This window comes from Pleurodeles waltl, chromosome 11, assembly GCF_031143425.1.
Source record: "Pleurodeles waltl isolate 20211129_DDA chromosome 11, aPleWal1.hap1.20221129, whole genome shotgun sequence".
Classification (NCBI taxonomy): domain Eukaryota; kingdom Metazoa; phylum Chordata; class Amphibia; order Caudata; family Salamandridae; genus Pleurodeles; species Pleurodeles waltl.
In genome coordinates, this window is record NC_090450.1 from 19,870,083 (window position 1) to 19,890,252 (window position 20,170).

Here is a 20,170-nt window from a genome sequence, read left to right on the forward strand (position 1 = left end):
ATAGCTATTACCTCAGTAAGGTATTTAAGTGAGTTACCAGAACTTTACAAGATCCTTTCATCCAGGCTCATGCAGATGGGGGAGGGGTTCTCAGAATGGACCCTAAATTTCTCCCCAAGTTAGTATCTTCTGTCCACCTCGATCAAACAATTAAGCTATCATTTTCTTTTCTTACCTATGGTCTTTTATGGAAAGGCCCCTTCACACCTTAGACATTTAAAAAACACACTAATGTAATCATTGACTGAACTAACCCTTCTTGCTTTTGCTATTCTTCATAAAGGGTACCCTGATCGAAAGCTGGCATAGCTCTATGGATAGGTAAATGTATCCAAACATGCTACTCTAAAGCGAAACAAGTTCTCCCCAACCTCCTAGGCCGCACTCTGGGAAGGCAGTGGCTTTTTAGGGAACATTCCTGGAGATCACATCTGTGAAGCAGCAACATAGTAAATACGATCCACCTTTTACTAAGCACTGCTCCATGGCTCTTCTGGCCTGTCAAGCTAAGGTTTGTCAGGCAGTAGTTAGAACTTTATTTCAGACATCTGCATCTTCCATTGACTGGCCATGTCTTTGAGAAGTACTGTGTAAGGAAATGCCTCCTTGGCATGGTTACCCCCTGACTTTTTGCCTTTGCTGATGCTATGTTTTGAATTGAAAGTGTGCTGAGGCCTGCTAACCAGGCCCCAGCACCAGTGTTCTTTCCCTAACCTGTACTTTTGATTCCACAATTGGCACACCCTGGCATCCAGATAAGTCCCTTGTAACTGGTACCTCTGGTACCAAGGGCCCTGATGCCAGGGAAGGTCTCTAAGGGCTGCAGCATGTATTATGCCACCCTAGAGACCCCTCACTCAGCACAGACACACTGCTTACAAGCCTGTGTGTGCTAGTGAGAACAAAATGAGTAAGTCGACATGGCACTCCCCTCAGGGTGCCATGCCAGCCTCTCACTGCCTATGCAGTATAGGTAAGACACCCCTCTAGCAGGCCTTACAGCCCCAAGGCAGGGTGCACTATACCATAGGTGAGGGTACCAGTGCATGAGCACTGTACCCCTACAGTGTCTAAGCAAAACCTTAGACATTGTAAGTGCAGGGTAGCCATAAGAGTATATGGTCTGGGAGTCTGTTTTACACGAACTCCACAGCACCATAATGGCTACACTGAAAACTGGGAAGTTTGGTATCAAACTTCTCAGCACAATAAATGCACACTGATGCCAGTGTACATTTTATTGTAAAATACACCACAGAGGGCACCTTAGGGGTGCCCCCTGAAACTTAACCGACTATCTGTGTAGGCTGACTGGTTCCAGCAGCCTGCCACACTAGAGACATGTTGCTGGCCTCATGGGGAGAGTGCCTTTGTCACTCTGAGGCCAGTAACAAAGCCTGCACTGGGTGGAGATGCTAACACCTCCCCCAGGCAGGAGCTGTAACACCTGGCGGTGAGCCTCAAAGGCTCACCCCTTTGTCACAGCACCGCAGGACACTCCAGCTAGTGGAGTTGCCCGCCCCCTCCGGCCCCGGCCCCCTCTTTTGGCGGCAAGGCCGGAGAAAATAATGAGAATAACAAGGAGGAGTCACTGGCCAGTCAGGACAGCCCCTAAGGTGTCCTGAGCTGAGGTGACTCTAACTTTTAGAAATCCTCCATCTTGCAGATGGAGGATTCCCCCAATAGGATTAGGGATGTGACCCCCTCCCCTTGGGAGGAGGCACAAAGAGGGTGTACCCACCCTCAGGGCTAGTAGCCATTGGCTACTAACCCCCCAGACCTAAACACGCCCTTAAATTTAGTATTTAAGGGCTTCCCTGAACCTAAAGATTTAGATTCCTGCAACAACAAGAAGAAGGACTGCCTAGCTGAAAACCCCTGCAGAGGAAGACCAGAAGACAACAACTGCCTTGGCTCCAGAAACTCACCGGCCTGTCTCCTGCCTTCCAAAGAACTCTGCTCCAGCGACGCCTTCCAAAGGGACCAGCGACCTCTGAATCCTCTGAGGACTGCCCTGCTTCGACGACGACAAGAAACTCCCGAGGACAGCGGACCTGCTCCAAAAAGACTGCAACTTTATCCAAAGAAGCAGCTTTAAAGAACCCTGCAATCTCCCCGCAAGAAGCGTGAGACTTGCAACACTGCACCCGGCGACCCCGACTCGGCTGGTGGAGAACCAACCCCTCAGGGAGGACCCCCGGACTACTCTACGACTGTGAGTACCACAACCTGTCCCCCCTGAGCCCCCACAGCGCCGCCTGCAGAGGGAATCCCGAGGCTTCCCCTGACCGCGACTCTCTGAAACCTAAGTCCCGACGCCTGGAAAAGACCCTGCACCCGCAGCCCCCAGGACCTGAAGGACCGGACTTTCACTGCAGAAGTGACCCCCAGGAGTCCCTCTCCCTTGCCCAAGTGGAGGTTTCCCCGAGGAAGCCCCCCCTTGCCTGCCTGCAGCGCTGAAGAGATCCCTTGATCTCTCATTGACTTCCATTGCGAACCCGACGCTTGTTCTAACACTGCACCCGGCCGCCCCCGCGCCGCTGAGGGTGAAATTTCTGTGTGGACTTGTGTCCCCCCCGGTGCCCTACAAAACCCCCCTGGTCTGCCCTCCGAAGACGCGGGTACTTACCTGCTGGCAGACTGGAACCGGGGCACCCCCTTCTCTCCATTGAAGCCTATGCGTTTTGGGCACCACTTTGAACTCTGCACCTGACCGGCCCTGAGCTGCTGGTGTGGTAACTTTGGGGTTGCTCTGAACCCCCAACGGTGGGCTACCTTGGACCAAGAACTGAACCCTGTAAGTGTCGTACTTACCTGGTAAAACTAACAAAAACTTACCTCCCCCAGGAACTGTGAAAATTGCACTAAGTGTCCACTTTTGAAATAGCTATTTGTGAATAACTTGAAAAGTATACATGCAATTGAAATGATTCAAAGTTCCTAATGTACTTACCTGCAATACCTTTCAAACAAGATATTACATGTTAAATTTGAACCTGTGGTTCTTAAAATAAACTAAGAAAAGATATTTTTCTATAACAAAACCTATTGACTGGATTTGTCTCTGAGTGTGTGTACCTCATTTATTGTCTATGTGTATGTACAACAAATGCTTAACACTACTCCTTGGATAAGCCTACTGCTCGACCACACTACCACAAAATATACTGCCTTAGTCTATGCAGAACATGTAATAAATGGAACTTTTTACTTACCCTGTAACCTTCTGTTTGTAGCTTGGAGTGATTTAGATTCACTTGTGCCCACGCATTTCACCCGTGGTCAGTGTCTTGTTGCATGTCTGTAATATTAACATCTATTACTCACACACCAATTTCCTAGTCACCGTTTTCTCGCTACTTATCTCTCCATACCTATGTGCAAAAAGCAATCGAACAATGGAGTTGGTGCCCATGCGAATTGCCTTGTGACTCGAAAGGACTTCTTCGAACAAAAACAAATTGCAACACACACACACACACACTCTGTCCCCCACCCCCCAAGCCCATTTATTTTAATTTATATATCTTTAAATGATACCTTACAGACCAGGAAGTCCTTTTAAAGGTTAGATCGGTACACATCAAAGTCCACATGAAATACATCAAATGATTTTATCTCTCATCCTTCTCAAAGTACCCAGATTTGGATATGTCAGTTGCATCCTGTTCTTATGTACTTGTATTCTTGGGACCTCCCTGAGCAGAGTTCTGACCTTTAGAAGGGTTTTCCTTGTTAGTCTCCCTCCCATCCCAACAATATTGTCTCCAATACTTAAGTCTTAATCACGCTAGTTGGTGAATTTGGTAGATTTCAAGTTATCTTTTCATCAACAAATAATGCACTTTACTGATAGGCCCACCAATGGGTGTAATTAAATCTCTTGCTCATACAAAGACTGGCTTAAGTAGTGATATACGCAAGGTTTTTGTTCCTCAAAGAAACCTCTTTAATACACATGCAGCGTTTTGAAGTAGAACTCTGGACGCAGTATAAATATATAGAAATTATGGGATTGATCATATTGGACAAGGCAGCACTTCCAAGAAGGGAAAGGGTCGGCTTTCTTTAATTCACAGTATCATCCCTAATTTTGTTTTATTAGTTACAATGGGTTATGTTTTTTTAAGTGTTCATGAATTGTGGTAATGTTGATGTTCAGATTTCGTAAGCCCTTCTCATCCTTATGCAAGCAATAACCTGTAATGGATTAATGTAACACTTGAAAGATGGTGGAGTTGTTCCCGTTTATACAGTCCGAGTTGAATAAACAGCCTGTTTATTGTGTACCAGAGATTTCCTTCATATAAAAGGACAAGATATTCATAAAGCCTAAACAATCTTCTCTCATCATTCCGCTGCATCCTTTGACCGACAGTGTCAAGATTCCTTTCTTTAACAAAAACTGCTTTCGAGTCTTGTCTTTAAAACCTTCAGACTGCATTTTAAACTGAGAAACTCTTTGAGCATGGACATTTTGTGGAATGCTACTTTGAGCAGAAGACAGAGCCGGTCTGAGAGCCTGCTCCCTATATTTTGATCAATTGCAACATTTGATTTTCAGCTGGCCTGTATTACAATCCAGTTGTTTGTCAAGCCACTTGGCTTCTGTTAAAGGTAAACACGTTCTCTCCTCTTTAAAGCCTACAGATGAATTCTCAGACCTTCCCCAGCGGGTTGCAGAAGCTGCAAAAGATCAGAGACTACGGCGAGAGAGCCAGTACCTGGATATCCGAGGGAGTGTGCACCTCACCAATGGGGCAGGTAAACTCCCAGCAGTAGCATGTTGCTTGCTGATAAAAAGATCAAGATCTATTCTTACCTTGTTTCTATCCTGGCAAACTGTGACGAAGTGACTTCTTACAGATGTTTGAAACATTGAAATGTCAGACCAGAATATATTGTCCAACCGGTGTGAAAGAGATCAAGTTTTGCTAGTTATTTGTTTTCCTTATTTGTACCTTTTCAAAACAATAAAAATTTGATTATAAAAAAATAAAAAATAAAAAGATCAAGATCTCAGACTTTAAAACAATGGACATGTGTGGCTGAATGCAGAGTCAGAGAGGAAAATATAGTAGTCCCTTTAGTTCAGTCAGTTGGTCCATTTTGCTTCCCTGAAGTCTAGTAATTTCAGATGTACTTTTGAAGATATTATGACGATCTTCTACTGTAAATTTAGAAATATGTTGAAGAAAGGGATCTAGCTCATTGGTAAATGCTCTGCATTTGTTGCACATAGTTAATTGTGAGACATATTTAGCTTGCTTCTAATTTGATGAAATGTACTAGCAAATTTTGTTACATTTGATTGTCTTTATTTAGGAACTGTAGAAAGTGTTGATGGTGCTTTAGAGGAATTTATGCAGTAATTCAAAGGAAACATCTTCCTAGTTTTATTTTGCTATATGAAAAACGTGGTTCACATGCTTTGCATGCATTATTTCTTAAGCAGTTTATTAGAAGAGTGCATCTTGTTCTGTCACCAAGCACGTGTCCATGATGAACCTCCCACATAGCTTTTATTAAAGTCCCACAGATCAACATTCTGTGTACATTATTTGTTTTTCTGCCGTCAAGTCAGTCACGAAAGACACATGCAGAAAATCTACGACTAGTGGACCGATCTCAACACCTCAGTGTTAATCGATGATTGGATGCTTTCAAGTTGAATGTCTCAGTTCTCATATGACTGAGTCAAATGAGAATCTTTCTTTTACTTTTGACAATCTTAAGAATCTATAATGTCCACCAGCTAAGATGTTTTGGAGGGCGTGGGAGTCAAGGAATATTGTTTGAGTTTTGCCCTGGTTGTCATAATTTGTTGCAGTGGATAGATAAGCACATCCTGTGGAACTAGTCTGCTTTGCGACCTTTGTTAATATGGATGCAAAAAGTGCACCATATACAAACTCAAAACACGTACTTTTCAAACTGGGTACATCCTTTTCCCCTTCATCCGGCCACATTTTATGATAAAATCTATCCCACTCCACCATTGGGGTACAGATCTATGTAGAGAAAAGATAGGAGAGGTGGAGATCTCTGGCTGGAGATTTATGGTACTACTTTGTGGTCCAGAGTGGCTTTTGAGAATAGGCCCCCATGTGTCTGAAAGTAATACGCTGGAGGGGTGCTTTTATATACATCATACATAATGAAACTTTCTGGGAATAATTTATATCCACAACCACATGGGACCTAAACAAAACTATGGGTATTTGTTATTAGTTTATATTTAAAAAACATGTTCTATTACATGGATTTCTCTTTCTGCAATGACTCTCTGGAGAGCATCTGATTTGGTGGTGGACTTTGTTCAAATGATATTGTTGGAGAATATATTTGTTTTAATGGTTACCATTATTTTTTTATCCCATGGGGTACTTACCTTAAAGTTGAATCAAAGCATGTAGCGGATTTGGGCTTACGTAAGGAATTAAGGGCCAGATGTAGCAAAGGTTTTTACCCATTCTGTGTCTATGGGAAAAAGTGTTTGTACATATGGCCCTAAATGTAACATTTCCTAGCTTTTGTAACTTAAAGTTTCAATTTTATTAAGGATACGGAGGGGAGGATTATGCTCATCTTCACTTTAATAAACAACAGCCTTAAAAACAAAGAACTACCTTCCCCAAGAAACCCTCCGGGAAAGAGCAAAACATCATAACCAAACAGTTTCTTCAATGTGACTTGTGGTTTGTGACCTTTGTGTACCTGCAATTTCAGTTGGTAATATTGCTCAGTGTGTCAAGCCCTATCTATGTGTGTTGGGTGTGTGGGTGGATAGATGTGAGTGTGTGTATACTTCTTGCTGATCATACCGGGAAGTGTCTTCCACCCTCCGAAGGTTGATAACTATGGGTACCAGTGCTTTGTGTGATAACCTCTTTCTGATGATCCATGGTGTAATTCAGTTTGTCTCTTGTGCTAATCGACTCCTTACTATTTACTACAAATAAGCTTACAGCTGAGGTGCCCTTCACCAGTGTCCTATTGGCTCACACATTGTTACTGCTTCTGTATATGGCATTTTCTAAGTATGAGAGTTTTTTTTTTATGCATGTCTAATGCCTCATTCAATCTTTCCTTCAGTGGAGCATGATCTTGAACAGATTGATTACATCGATAGCTGTGCCACGGAAGAGGACGAAGACGAGGACTCAAGACACTCCAAAGGGTACAGCCTGAGCTCCAAGTTTATGGCATACATTGAGCGGCGACAGATATCCCATGAGGTATGACCTTGGTCTTCACTAGTTTTTCCATTTTAGAAGTGGTGTTCATCCCTTTTATTCCAAAATAACATATTATTCTATGCGTGGTCCATTATGCTGCTTTGTATAAGACCACTAAAGGAGTAGGTAAGGGAATCCGGTTTGCAAGTGAAAGGATTGCAAAAGAGGCCTATTTAACATTATTACATGGTCACACCTGCAACTGGAAGAGCATACGATAATTTCTGAAAGTGTTGCCAGAGTTGAAATTAAATATTAATGTTTTGGCTCAGTTAATTAGCAGTTACCTCCAATCCTATAACTATTCCACAGTTGGCATACAAACAGGAAAAGGAGCAATTTAAAAGTAGAACAGAGATTTAATTCTGCAAAGTCTTAGGCACCCACCTTACACTAATATGCCAGTTTAGCAAAGATTAACAAAAAGATGTCTATCAAATCTTTTTCACAAATTATTTCCTAGGCGGTAGCAATAACAACCTTCACTTTCTGAGCAGTTATGAGAATAAGACTTGCGGCAGCAAACTTATTGTCTACTTCAGATTGGCGATTCCATGGGTAACTTTAAGCCAATGCAGACGTGCTTCTTGATGTCTCATTAATGGGGTGTGATTGATAGTAACACTAGAATATGTCTGTATTTGGTATTTAACAACTTATCAATAGAAGTCATTCAACAATAATGTGTCTATACTTCTCAGAAATATTTTCTTTAAATTAATTAGAATGTAATCTGGTGTAAAAAATAACTGGGCTGTTGGAGCCCCCTGTAAAAAGGTACAGAGAAATAAATGGAAACTGATAAACAGCTACCTCTACATCCACATCTCTCTCTATCGTTCTCTCTCTCTCTCTCTAAATCTCCCCCCGCCCCCCCTTCCCCTACCCCCCAAAGGATATGGGAAGGAAGGTAAAAGCATTGCATGATTCAAATTCAGATATCAAAGTGGTTATACGACCACACCAACGCTTCTCAGCACGGTAACTCTCTAACAAGGATTACCATGGCTATTTCTTATAATCCACATATCATATAACCACTTTGATATCTTTAGCTCATCAGTACAGACGTTACTGGCCCCATATGGCTAAAAAACACCGTTATTTACTTGGACTGCGAAAACGCATATCGTCCTGTACTATTGGACGTCACCCCCGTTTTTTGAACGATCCTTTCCATACTAGCCTTGATGAAGTTAATGTGACGAAACACGTGTCGGCTGTAGCAGCAAATGGGACTCTTTTGATAGGAATAAATTCTATCTCCACTAACTACATGACTTTAGATTTTCATTTACTCTCCACTTGGATGAACTTTGCTGGACTACCTTTTTGGTGTGCCCTGGTTTATATTAACAGTTGGCGGAATAATGCACATCATGTGAATCCAGAAAAATCTTCAAGCTGCAAAACTACACCTACAGGTAAAAAAATGTTATGTTTATTTTGCAAAAGGAAAAGGTTACTTATCTGTGCCAATAGTTTTGCAGCTAGAAGAATTTCCTGTATTCACATACTACCTGCACACCTCTCCAATGAAAGGGATTGGTTAACCACAAAGTAATCAGACTGGTAACCTATACATATAGGTAACCCTGAAGAAGAGAAGATCAACAGAGGTAAAAAAGTAAATATAAGGGCCCATGTACTGCGGCATTGGGGGCTTTCTTCTGGTGTCATGTGGAATGTCACTACCCACCCACTGGTCGTTGTCCAAAAGAGAGACAAGAAAATGCGGATAATTATGCACCCATCCACAAGATGGTGAATCACACAGCATTTGAAATAAGAACATTCTTCAATCTGCAAAACTATTCCTTCCCTAATTGAAAAAATCTTACAGTCCATAAACTTCTTTTCGAGTGAAATTATACACACTATCCTATACCACTTAAACCACACCAAGCCTGCTTCTCCACTTTGGCTCACCGCTTCTCCTCACACTGCACAGTGGTTATCCTTTAAAACCCCAGATCTTGGAAATCTCACTGACTCCCTCATCTCCCTCAAAGCCATCTCATTTGAAGATGATGCATTTACCCTCATCATTCATTAGAGCCATCACTTTGAAGGTAGGACCTTCTACGTAGGAAAGCCATGTTTCAGTAACACAAAGGGGTAGAATTCATTGCCTACTAAAAGCTGATTTATTTTGGTACCTATTTAATTGATGGAATGACTTTTGGGATGGGAATTTCTTGATTTCAAGATGCCTTTGGGCACTGATTTGAGTTTTACTCCTTAGATGCCTATAATATTGCTGGGATGTAGGATTTATATTGCACAAGACCTGTAGATTTCTGACCCGGACAAGGAGTGTTTTTGTCTATTTTGTCTGATGGACAACTAAACGTGTAATGAGCAGGAAGCCAGCTGTACCACTTCCGGGATTACTCCTGCAGCCAGTCGCAGTCTACCAAAGGGCTCCTGGGTTTGTAACATTCTATCTGCTGTATTCTGCTGCACTTTCACTGCCATAAATTATTAACTTTCCTTTGCAACAAATTATTTAAATCCGCCAGAGCACTGCTCCTTGAGGCCCAATACACCCCACCTCTACATTCTCTCTTTCTGCTAGCACAGCACTTTTAACTAGCATACTTCGAGATCATGCTTCATTTTGGTTTAAAACAAATGAAATGGCACATTGTTTTCAACATCAAAGTTTCTTTAAGTAGACTCAGGCAAGATTTTCACAATGCAGACTTTTAGTAGGTGCCGAATTGCTACTGAAGGACACCACAGCACCATTCCACTTAGACAGTGAAAGCAAGCTATAGATTCCGCAGGGGCATGTATGAATTACACTGACAGAATTGGTGGTAACACCTGTGACTTTAGAAAATAAATCCAGTGGCATATGTTGTCTGTTACATTCACATATTACACTGTTTGTCCTGTCAGTGAACTTGTATTTAAATGCTTTTTACTTTATACAAGGTGCTTCTTGTTGAATTGTGGCCTTTAAGTTCTTATCAGTGGGTTGGATGCACACGCTTTTACACTTTGGTAGCGTGCCAGCAGGCAATGGTGTTTGGTTTAAATGAGTGTTTCCTCTCAGTTTAGTATGCACGTTTTGTTCTGCACAGCATTGCCAACTATTCCTTGTGAATACCATTTCCAGGCTTGGATTTTTTATTTTATTTTAAACCCAGTGTATTCTTCAATCCTTTAAATTAGTTGGATAACACACGAATATGGCTTCCCCAGTGACATGAAACAGAACTGTTCTCGGTGTGCATCACCGGGGTCCCTATTAGGATGAACGGGTGATGCACCCAACGCGTCTGAAACCAATCCCGGCTGCCCTCAGCTGGTACAGCAGCTTCATAGAGGAGCTGCAGGGGCAGAGTTGGAAGCACTTTTCAAGATGAGGGGAGCACTTCTTTAACCGCCATTTGTTGACAGTACAGGTGACCAGTCCTGAGAATCCAGGTGTGTGCTTCTCCACAGGTTCTGTCTGCCCAAGGTGGGCACGTAGCCGTGTCGGTGGAGATGGGATGGGGCCTTCGGCTCTGATATTGACAGGCCTACGATCGCCATTTCAAAACTGGCTGTTCTGTAAAGAAGGTTCTGCTCCACATGGCCCTTTCCAGCACTCATCACCATGCATGCGGGAGGCAGAAAGACAATCCGAGTAAGAGAGGGAGGACCTAACAATAAGACCAAGCTATAACATGAGCACTCAAGAGCATACAACTAGGAAGCAGTAAATATAAAGAGCGATTTTGACTAAAATGAAAAGAACAAGAGAAAAAAAATGAAAGGAGACTGCGGGTCTAGGAAGGGAGGCAGGGTCTTTCTGCAGATAGTTTAAAAAAAAAATGGTTGTTCCATGTTTTCGACTATGTAAATTGAGACACAAGGGTCTCTACAGTCTAGCATCAAGAAACATGTGTTCGGGTTGTGCGCTATGTGAGAATGTTACTGGCCTATCACAGCAAGGAGACAAAGGCGAAATAACTGTCATATTTAAAAGTTTAAGAATTGTAAATAAAATCTCTAAGTTGTAGGCTATTGTGTGACTGAATGTTTATTACAGTATAGGGTTGACACATTTAGGCAGCTGTCTATGCAGCTATGTTTTTAAATTAATCATTGATTTTTTTCTATGGTTATTTTATACAGGCTTATTCAATATTTCACTGAGGGCACTCAAGAGGAAATACCGAAGTAAACGAATCCTGCTTTAAAACAACCACAAACCTGTCCAAGAGTACACAACTATAGGTTGTGTTTAGTGAGACAGGTGTCCTCTTTAGTCAATCACAATTTCTCAATTAGTAATGAGCTTTATGTAAAATTAAAGGATTGTGTCTGAACTAATGTGTAGGTGTAGGAAGTTGGCTCTGTATGCACTATTTCAATGTAAGGAATAGTATGCACAGAGTCCAAGGGTTCCCCTTAGAGGTAAGATAGTGGCAAAAAGAGATAATACTAATGCTCTATTTTGTGGTAGTGTGGTCGAGCAGTAGGCTTATCAAAGGAGTAGTGTTAAGCATTTGTTGTACATACACACAGGCAATAAATGAGGAACACACACTCAGAGACAATTCCAGGCCAATAGGTTTTTGTATAGAAAAATATATTTTCTTAGTTTATTTTAAGAACCACAGGTTCAAATTCTACATGTAATACTTTGCATGAAAAGTATTGCAGGTAAGTACTTTAGGACCAAGGGGTCTCTTCAGCGATGCAGGCAAGGGGGGGCTCCTCGTGGTAGCCACCACCTGGGCAAGGGAGAGAGCCTCCTGGGGGTCACTCCTGCACTGGAGTTCCGATCTTTCAGGTCCTGGGGGCTGCGGGTGCAGGGTCTTTGCCAGGCGTCGGGATCTGGGAATCAGGTAGTCGCGGTCAGGGGGAGCCTCGGGATTCCCTCTGCAGGTGTCGCTGTGGGGGCTCAGGGGGGACAACTTTGGTTACTCACAGTCTCGGAGTCGCCGGGGAGTCCTCCCTGAATTGTTGTTTCTCCACAAGTCGGGCCGGGGGCGTCGGGTGCAGAGTTGCAAGTCTCACGCTTCTGGCGGGAAATGCAGTTGTCTTTAAGTTGCTTCTTTGGAAACAAAGTTGCAGTCTTGGGTGAACAGGGCCGCTGTTCTCAGGAGTTTCTTGGTCCTTTTAGAGCAGGGCAGTCCTCTGAGGATTCAGAGGTCGCTGGTCCTGGGGAAAGCGTCGCTGGAGCAGTGTCTTTAGAAGTGGGGAGACAGGCCGGTAGAGCTGGGGCCAAAGCAGTTAATGTCTCCGTCTTCTCTGCAGGGTTTTTCAGCTTAGCAGTCCTTTTCTTCTTAGGTTGCAGGAATCTGAGTTCCTAGGTTCTGGGGAGCCCCTAAATACTGAATTTAGGGGTGTGTTTAGGTCTGGGGGGTTAGTAGCTAATGGCTACTAGCCCTGAGGTTGGCTACACCCTCTTTGTGCCTCCTCCCTTAGGGGAGGGGGGCACATCCCTAATCCTATTGGGAGAATCCTCCATCTGCAAGATGGAGGATTTCTAAAAGTCAGAGTCACCTCAGCTCAGGACACCTTAGGGGCTGTCCTGACTGGCCAGTGGTGACTCCTTGTTTTTCTCATTAGCTCTCCTGGACTTGCCGCCAAAAGTGGGGGCTGTGTCCAGGGGGCGGGCATCTCCACTAGCTGGAGTGCCCTGGGGCATTGTAACACGAAGCCTGAGCCTTTGAGGCTCAATGCTAGGTGTTACAGTTCCTGCAGGGGGGAGGTGTGAAGCACCTCCACCCACAGCAGGCTTTTGTTTCTGTCCTCAGAGAGCACAAAGGCCCTCACCACATGGGGTCAGAAACTTGTCTCTCAGCAGCAGGCTGGCACAGACCAGTCAGTCCTGCACTGAACAATTGGGTAAAATACAGGGGATATCTCTAAGATGCCCTCTGTGTGCATTTTTTAATAAATCCAACACTGGCATCAGTGTGGGTTTATTATTCTGAGAAGTTTGATACCAAACTTCCCAGTATTCAGTGTAGCCATTATGGAGCTGTGGAGTTCGTGTTTGACAGACTCCCAGACCATATACTCTTATGGCTACCCTGCACTTACAATGTCTAAGGTCTTGCATAGACACTGTAGGGGCATAGTGCTCATGCACCTATGCCCTCACCTGTGGTATAGTGCACCCTGCCTTAGGGCTGTAAGGCTTGCTAGAGGGGTGACTTACCTATGCCCCAGGCAGTGTGCGGTTGGCATCGCACCCTGAGGGGAGTGCCATGTCGACTTAGTCATTTTCTCCCCATCAGCACACACAAGCTGGCAAGCAGTGTGTCTGGGCTGAGTGAGGGGTCCCTAGGGTGGCATAAGACATGCTGCAGCCCTTAGAGACCTTCCCTGGCATCAGGGCCCTTGGTACCAGGGGTACCAGTTACAAGGGACTTATCTGGGTGCCAGGGTTGTGCCAATTGTGGAAACAATGGTACATTTTAGGTGAAAGAACACTGGTGCTGGGGCCTGGTTAGCAGGGTCCCAGCACACTTCTCAGTCAAGTCAGCATCAGTATCAGGCAAAAAGTGGGGGGTAACTGCAACAGGGAGCCATTTCTTTACAGTAGGTTTTTGGCAGCAGGTTGTGTCCAGTGCCTGAGTGACCTTATCACATAGTTCAACGTCTGCGTTTCTTGGCTGCTGTGTCTACAGTAGACTTCCTTTAATGACAGATTGTATTAGGTTCTTCTGAAGTGGCAGCATGACATTTCCAGGGTGCCGTGGAGCTTTGGGGTTGGCTACACATAGCAGATCTTGTTATATTTATATTCCTTACAAGGTGATTTATCATCATTTCTTAAATAGACCATGATGTGAATTTTGAACTGATCAGCATTCTGCACTGAGTCTCGTTGGCCATATTCAGAGTAATGAGACATTGATCATCCCTTTGCTACACTGAATATATATTCTCTGTACAATATGAAAAATGTAATTCCTTTGTTGCAGGGGTCACCGGTCAAGCCAACACCCATCAGGGAGTACCAAAGAACAGACGAGACGAGGCGATGCTTAAATCAAAGCAGGTTGGTTACCAATTGGATGATGTAAATTTTTTCCAATAGACCGCACACACCAAGTTGATATCTAGAAGTCTTCCTAACCTGTCACACTTTAGGTTCTCAATTCTCCCCATGCATATATGTTTTTTAATGTATGTATTTTCGACATTTAAAAAGCACCTCAAATTGCAGAAGGGTGATGCTTTTACGTCCCGGGGCATCCAGTGGTGGTATTTGCAGTTTTTTGTGTTGGTGCGGTTTACCACCGCTGTTGGTCGGCCAATACTATTACACTTGAATGGAATTTGCAAGTTCCGGACATTTGCTGCTGCAGTGGTAGCAAGATCATACAGTCAAAAAGGTGCGGTGGGAATACTAAACTGTGGCACAGCATGAGAAAGCAATTAATACTTGGTCATACACTGTTCATTCAGTGCTGCAATTTCTATAAAGAATAAAACATTGTTATAAGTTGGTTAAAAGTGCAGTTCACAGTGATGCCATGAATGTGCTTCTGGCACTAGAATAAGTGAAAGGGGTGCTACCTCCCGCCCCTTGTCAGTCTTTCCCTCAAAGACTGACAGTGCTCTGTCTTTCACTGCCACACTTCAGCAGTTAGCGCATGCCTTGAAGAGAACCATTGTTTGCGTTCTCGCTATAGACCACTTCAGTTGTCTGCTGGGAGACAGCATTGTATACAATACTCCACATAGCCTTACTCAGGTTTGGATGGCTTTGGAGCCGCTCATATGAAAGTTTTATCCTCTGGTTTGACAGTGGAGCTGTTGCCAGACAATTGTGTGCACATCTCCAAAGAGGGTCTTTGGCTCCTCCCACATGTTGGAAGTCAGGATTTCATGTTTTGATTGGGGGGAAGCTATGTGCTGCCACAAAAAAGTGCTTGACGTCCACACAGCAGTGATCCTTTTGTTTATTTTTCAAGCTGCCTGAGGTTGAACGTTCAGAGGCGTGCGTGCGCGCGCGCAGTCATTAACCTAAATGGACTTTTACATCTTGCTTGACAGTGCAATTGTCGTCTGGCCTTTTAAACTTCATACGTAGCATTCTACAGTTCTTTGCTTCTACACAAATGCACCTCCATTCCCATGTTATCTACTTGTTATGTTTCACATTACCACAGAGTATTCCTTTAAAGCCGGGCATACTTGCATTGCCAGTTCTTGTTGATTTTGCTGCAATATATTAATCATTGTCCTGCGAACCAGTGTGCGGTCTTTCAGGGTCACCTAGTTGTCACTAGAAAAACTGTAGTAGTGTGTCTAAGATACAGCATCAGTCTTGACAGACATTAAAAAATAAAATAAAATAGTGTAGGAAGTTGGCTCTGTGTGCATGCTATTCCTTACTTTGAAATAGCACATAGAGTCCAAGGGTTCCCCTTAGAGGTAAAATAGTGGTAAAAAGAGATAATACTAATGCTCTATTTTGTGGTAGTGTGGTCGAGCAGTAGGCTTATCCAAGGAGTAGTGTTAAGCATTTGTTGTACATACACATAGACAATAAATGAGGTACACACACTCAGAGACAAATCCAGCCAATAGGTTTTGTATAGAAAAATATATTTTCTTAGTTTATTTTAAGAACCACAGGTTCAAATTTAACATGTAATATCTTGTTTGAAAGGTATTGCAGGTAAGTACATTAGGAACTTTGAATCATTTCAACTGCATGTATACTTTTCAAGTTATTCACAAATAGCTATTTTAAAAGTGGACACTTAGTGCAATTTTCACAGTTCCTGGGGGAGCTAAGTTTTTGTTAGTTTTACCAGGTAAGTAAGACACTTACAGGGTTCAGTTCTTGGTCCAAGGTAGCCTACCGTTGGGGGTTCAGAGCAACCCCAAAGTTACCACACCAGCAGCTCAGGGCCAGTCAGGTGCAGAGTTCAAAGTGGTGCCCAAAACGCATAGGCTTCAATGGAGAGAAGGGGGTGCCCCGGTTCCGGTCTGCTTGCAGGTAAGTACCCGCGTCTTCGGAGGGCAGACCAGGGGGGTTTTGTAGGGCACCGGGGGGGACACAAGCCCACACAGAAATTTCACCCTCAGCAGCGCGGGGGCGGCCGGGTGCAGTGTAGAAACAAGCGTCGGGTTTGCAATGTTAGTCAATGAGAGATCAAGGGATCTCTTCAGCGCTGCAGGCAGGCAAAGGGGGGGCTTCCTCGGGGAAACCTCCACTTGGGCAAGGGAGAGGGACTCCTGGGGGTCACTTCTCCAGTGAAAGTCCGGTCCTTCAGGTCCTGGGGGCTGCGGGTGCAGGGTCTTTTCCAGGCGTCGGGACTTAGGTTTCAGAGAGTCGCGGTCAGGGGAAGCCTCGGGATTCCCTCTGCAGGCGGCGCTGTGGGGGCTCAGGGGGGACAGGTTTTGGTACTCACAGTCGTAGAGTAGTCCGGGGGTCCTCCCTGAGGTGTTGGTTCTCCACCAGCCGAGTCGGGGTCGCCGGGTGCAGTGTTGCAAGTCTCACGCTTCTTGCGGGGAGTTGCAGGGTTCTTTAAAGCTGCTTCTTGAAACAAAGTTGCAGTCTTTTTGGAGCAGGTCCGCTGTCCTCGGGAGTTTCTTGTCGTCGTCGAAGCAGGGCAGTCCTCAGAGGATGCAGAGGTCGCTGGTCCCTTTGGAAGGCGTCGCTGGAGCAGAGTTCTTTGGAAGGCAGGAGACAGGCCGGTGAGTTTCTGGAGCCAAGGCAGTTGTTGTCTTCTGGTCTTCCTCTGCAGGGGTTTTCAGCTAGGCAGTCCTTCTTCTTGTTGTTGCAGGAATCTAATTTTCTAGGGTTCAGGGTAGCCCTTAAATACTAAATTTAAGGGCGTGTTTAGGTCTGGGGGATTAGTAGCCAATGGCTACTAGCCCTGAGGGTGGGTACACCCTCTTTGTGCCTCCTCCCAAGGGGAGGGGGGTCACAATCCTAACCCTATTGGGGGAATCCTGCACCTGCAAGATGGAGGATTTCTAAAAGTTAGTCACCTCAGCTCAGGACACCTTAGGGGCTGTCCTGACTGGCCAGTGACTCCTCCTTGTTGCTTTCTTTGTTCCCTCCAGCCTTGCCGCCAAAAGTGGGGGCCGTGGCCGGAGGGGGCGGGCAACTCCACTAAGCTGGAGTGCCCTGCTGGGCTGTGACAAAGGGGTGAGCCTTTGAGGCTCACCGCCAGGTGTCACAGCTCCTGCCTGGGGGAGGTGTTAGCATCTCCACCCAGGGCAGGCTTTGTTACTGGCCTCAGAGTGACAAAGGCACTCTCCCCATGGGGCCAGCAACATGTCTCTAGTGTGGCAGGCTGCTGGAACGAGGCAGCCTACACAGACAGTCGGTTAAGTTTCAGGGGGCACCTCTAAGGTGCCCTCTGGGGTGTATTTTGCAATAAAATGTACACTGCCATCAGTGTGCATTTATTGTGCTGAGAAGTTTGATACCAAACTTCCCAGTTTTCAGTGTAGCCATTATGGTGCTGTGGAGTTCGTGTAAAACAGACTCCCAGACCATATACTCTTATGGCTACCCTGCACTTACAATGTCTAAGGTTTTGCTTAGACACTGTAGGGGTACAGTGCTCATGCACTGGTACCCTCACCTATGGTATAGTGCACCCTGCCTTGGGGCTGTAAGGCCTGCTAGAGGGGTGTCTTACCTATACTGCATAGGCAGTGAGAGGCTGGCATGGCACCCTGAGGGGAGTGCCATGTCGACTTACTCATTTTGTTCTCACTAGCACACACAGGCTTGTAAGCAGTGTGTCTGTGCTGAGTGAGGGGTCTCTAGGGTGGCATAATACATGCTGCAGCCCTTAGAGACCTTCCCTGGCATCAGGGCCCTTGGTACCAGAGGTACCAGTTACAAGGGACTTATCTGGATGCCAGGGTGTGCCAATTGTGGAAACAATGGTACATTTTAGGTGAAAGAACACTGGTGCTGGGGCCTGGTTAGCAGGGTCCCAGCACCCTTCTCAGTCAAGTCAGCATCAGTATCAGGCAAAAAGTGGGGGGTAACTGCAACAGGGAGCCATTTCTTTACAAATAGCATTAACAATAATAGTCTGTAGTGACTTCAGCGGTCGAAGTGCATGAAGAAAACGTATGGGAACTGATCCCGGGTACAATGGTAGGGTGATGTCAGTATGTGTGGGGGGCAGGGTCATAGGTCCTAGTTGGGCAACTCAGTTGCTCACCTCAGATGTCTGTGGGTTACCAATCCATGACACCAAATGTCTATTTGAACTCATTTCTATCCCCCAGGAATGACCTCTTGTCTCAATAGATCTATATGAGTACATGGTTTGAGTCCTCTGGCGTTACCCCTGTTTTGCAAGTAAGCACTGTAAGCCTCAAAACTCAAAGCCGAGCTTCTTTGCAATCAATATCAGTCTTGATCTCTGAGTTTCTAAACTGTAACTTGGATGATGAAGATTTTTCACCATCAGTGAATGCTAGTTTTTGCTGGAAGACCTTTCTGAAGGTCCATCCACCTCCCTGTGCATTATCGAACTAGATCTCTAATGATAAGTGAATTAAAGATGTAATAGTGTCTCACTTTAATTCTTGTTGCTCTTTCTTAGCTTAAGGCCCTTCAATGAAGCGCTCAGCAAAAAACTTTTTGACTCACCCAAAGAAGTCTTACCTTTGCTACAGTAAAACGTCTGTCTTGTGAGCTCATGGTGACTTCATGAAACAGACCTTGGGTTTTACATTTTATGTGTTTTGCTGCACGTTATGGAGAGTAGCCAGAACTGGTCCACTGCCATGACCTGCTTCGTCATTTTCAATATCTCTGGTACTTTGTTCTTTTTCTGTCATCCTCCCGCCCTGAAGATGATTTGGGCAGAAAAGTCCTTCATCAACCTGAATCTTAGTTTCTGTATCGTAAGATCTTTATTAGTAGTCATAAATGTTAGAACAATTTCTTTCTTAGAGCGTAGATTCCAGAATACTTTAATTTTTTTTTTTTAAATGACCAGGGGCTGGTGTCCATATGATGTAACACTAATGGGAAGCCTATCCATGGTAAGCTTTTATCCAGAATGTGAAAAAAGACTCCAATTTGCCAGTCGTAATATTGTATTGCCACATCTGAGATGTGAAAATTCTTAGAATCTGCCTTTATTGAAGGGAAAAGTGCAGCCTGGTATGCGACATTGAGAACAGGGAAAAGTATTCCTGTCTCCTTAAGGCACCAGGAGCCTCCCCAATCCATGATGCATTTACCAGCAGATGCCTTCCTGAGCCATTTTTTTCTGGTTTGTTAGAGAAGGATCTCTGAATATTTGAGAGGCTTCACACCACTAAAATTCTTTACATTTCCTGCAAGGAATATGATTTTTACACTTTTACACAACATCTTGAACTCTTCTTTAAAATAAATTGTGTTTCCTGCTTTTAGCAGGTTTTTTCCCCATAAATGTCTTCCTTTTTATTCAAGTGTCCGTCCTGTGGAAGGAAGAAGGCAGTCTCGGAGACAGGCAAAGTTTGCTTGGCGTCTCCCATTCTGTGAAAGACTGACATTTGGAAGAAGGAAAGATTGAAAAACCTGCTATTCAACATGCTTCTGCAAAACAGCCTCCTCAGAGGCGTTTTGTGGTGCAGGCCGCATTGGCCTCTACTGTCCCCAGCGTCTTACCTAATGTTCCTCTGGACAGGGAGTCCAGATGGCTGGAAACTTGTGGTCAGTAAACACGGTTTGTGTTCTGTGCCGCTTTTCTCCTGTGAGATGGGATTCGGTGGCGGGCCTGCTGTCTTTGCTTCTGGAAGAGCCCTGGAGCAAAAGCCGCCCAGACACTCCCGGATGGGCGAGAGGCAGCTAAGCTTCCAATAAAATTTGGTATGGGTACCGTGGACTCAGTAGGTTGAGCTATGGCTCATTCGGTAGCGCTGTGCCGTCATGCTTGGCTACACCACTCTGGCTTTTCAGATGCTGTCCAAACCCCCCTGAAGGACATGCCTTGATG

General features: G+C 44.6%; 1 protein-coding gene across 9 annotated transcripts in view; it reads left to right on the forward strand.

Annotated features, from left to right (window-relative positions):
- Positions 1 to 20,170, forward strand: part of LRCH3 (leucine rich repeats and calponin homology domain containing 3) — a 311,841-nt gene that overhangs the window by 124,974 nt on the left and 166,697 nt on the right. For all 9 annotated transcript variants that reach the window (XR_011199321.1, XR_011199322.1, XM_069212842.1 and 6 more), the window contains exons 8-10: positions 4,644 to 4,764; positions 7,096 to 7,238; positions 14,174 to 14,250. Coding sequence is in view for 7 of the 9 variants with exons in the window: in XM_069212842.1 (XP_069068943.1) it covers positions 4,644 to 4,764; positions 7,096 to 7,238; positions 14,174 to 14,250 (341 nt within the window). In the remaining 2 variants the exon portion in view is untranslated. The remainder of the gene's footprint in view (positions 1 to 4,643; positions 4,765 to 7,095; positions 7,239 to 14,173; positions 14,251 to 20,170) is intronic.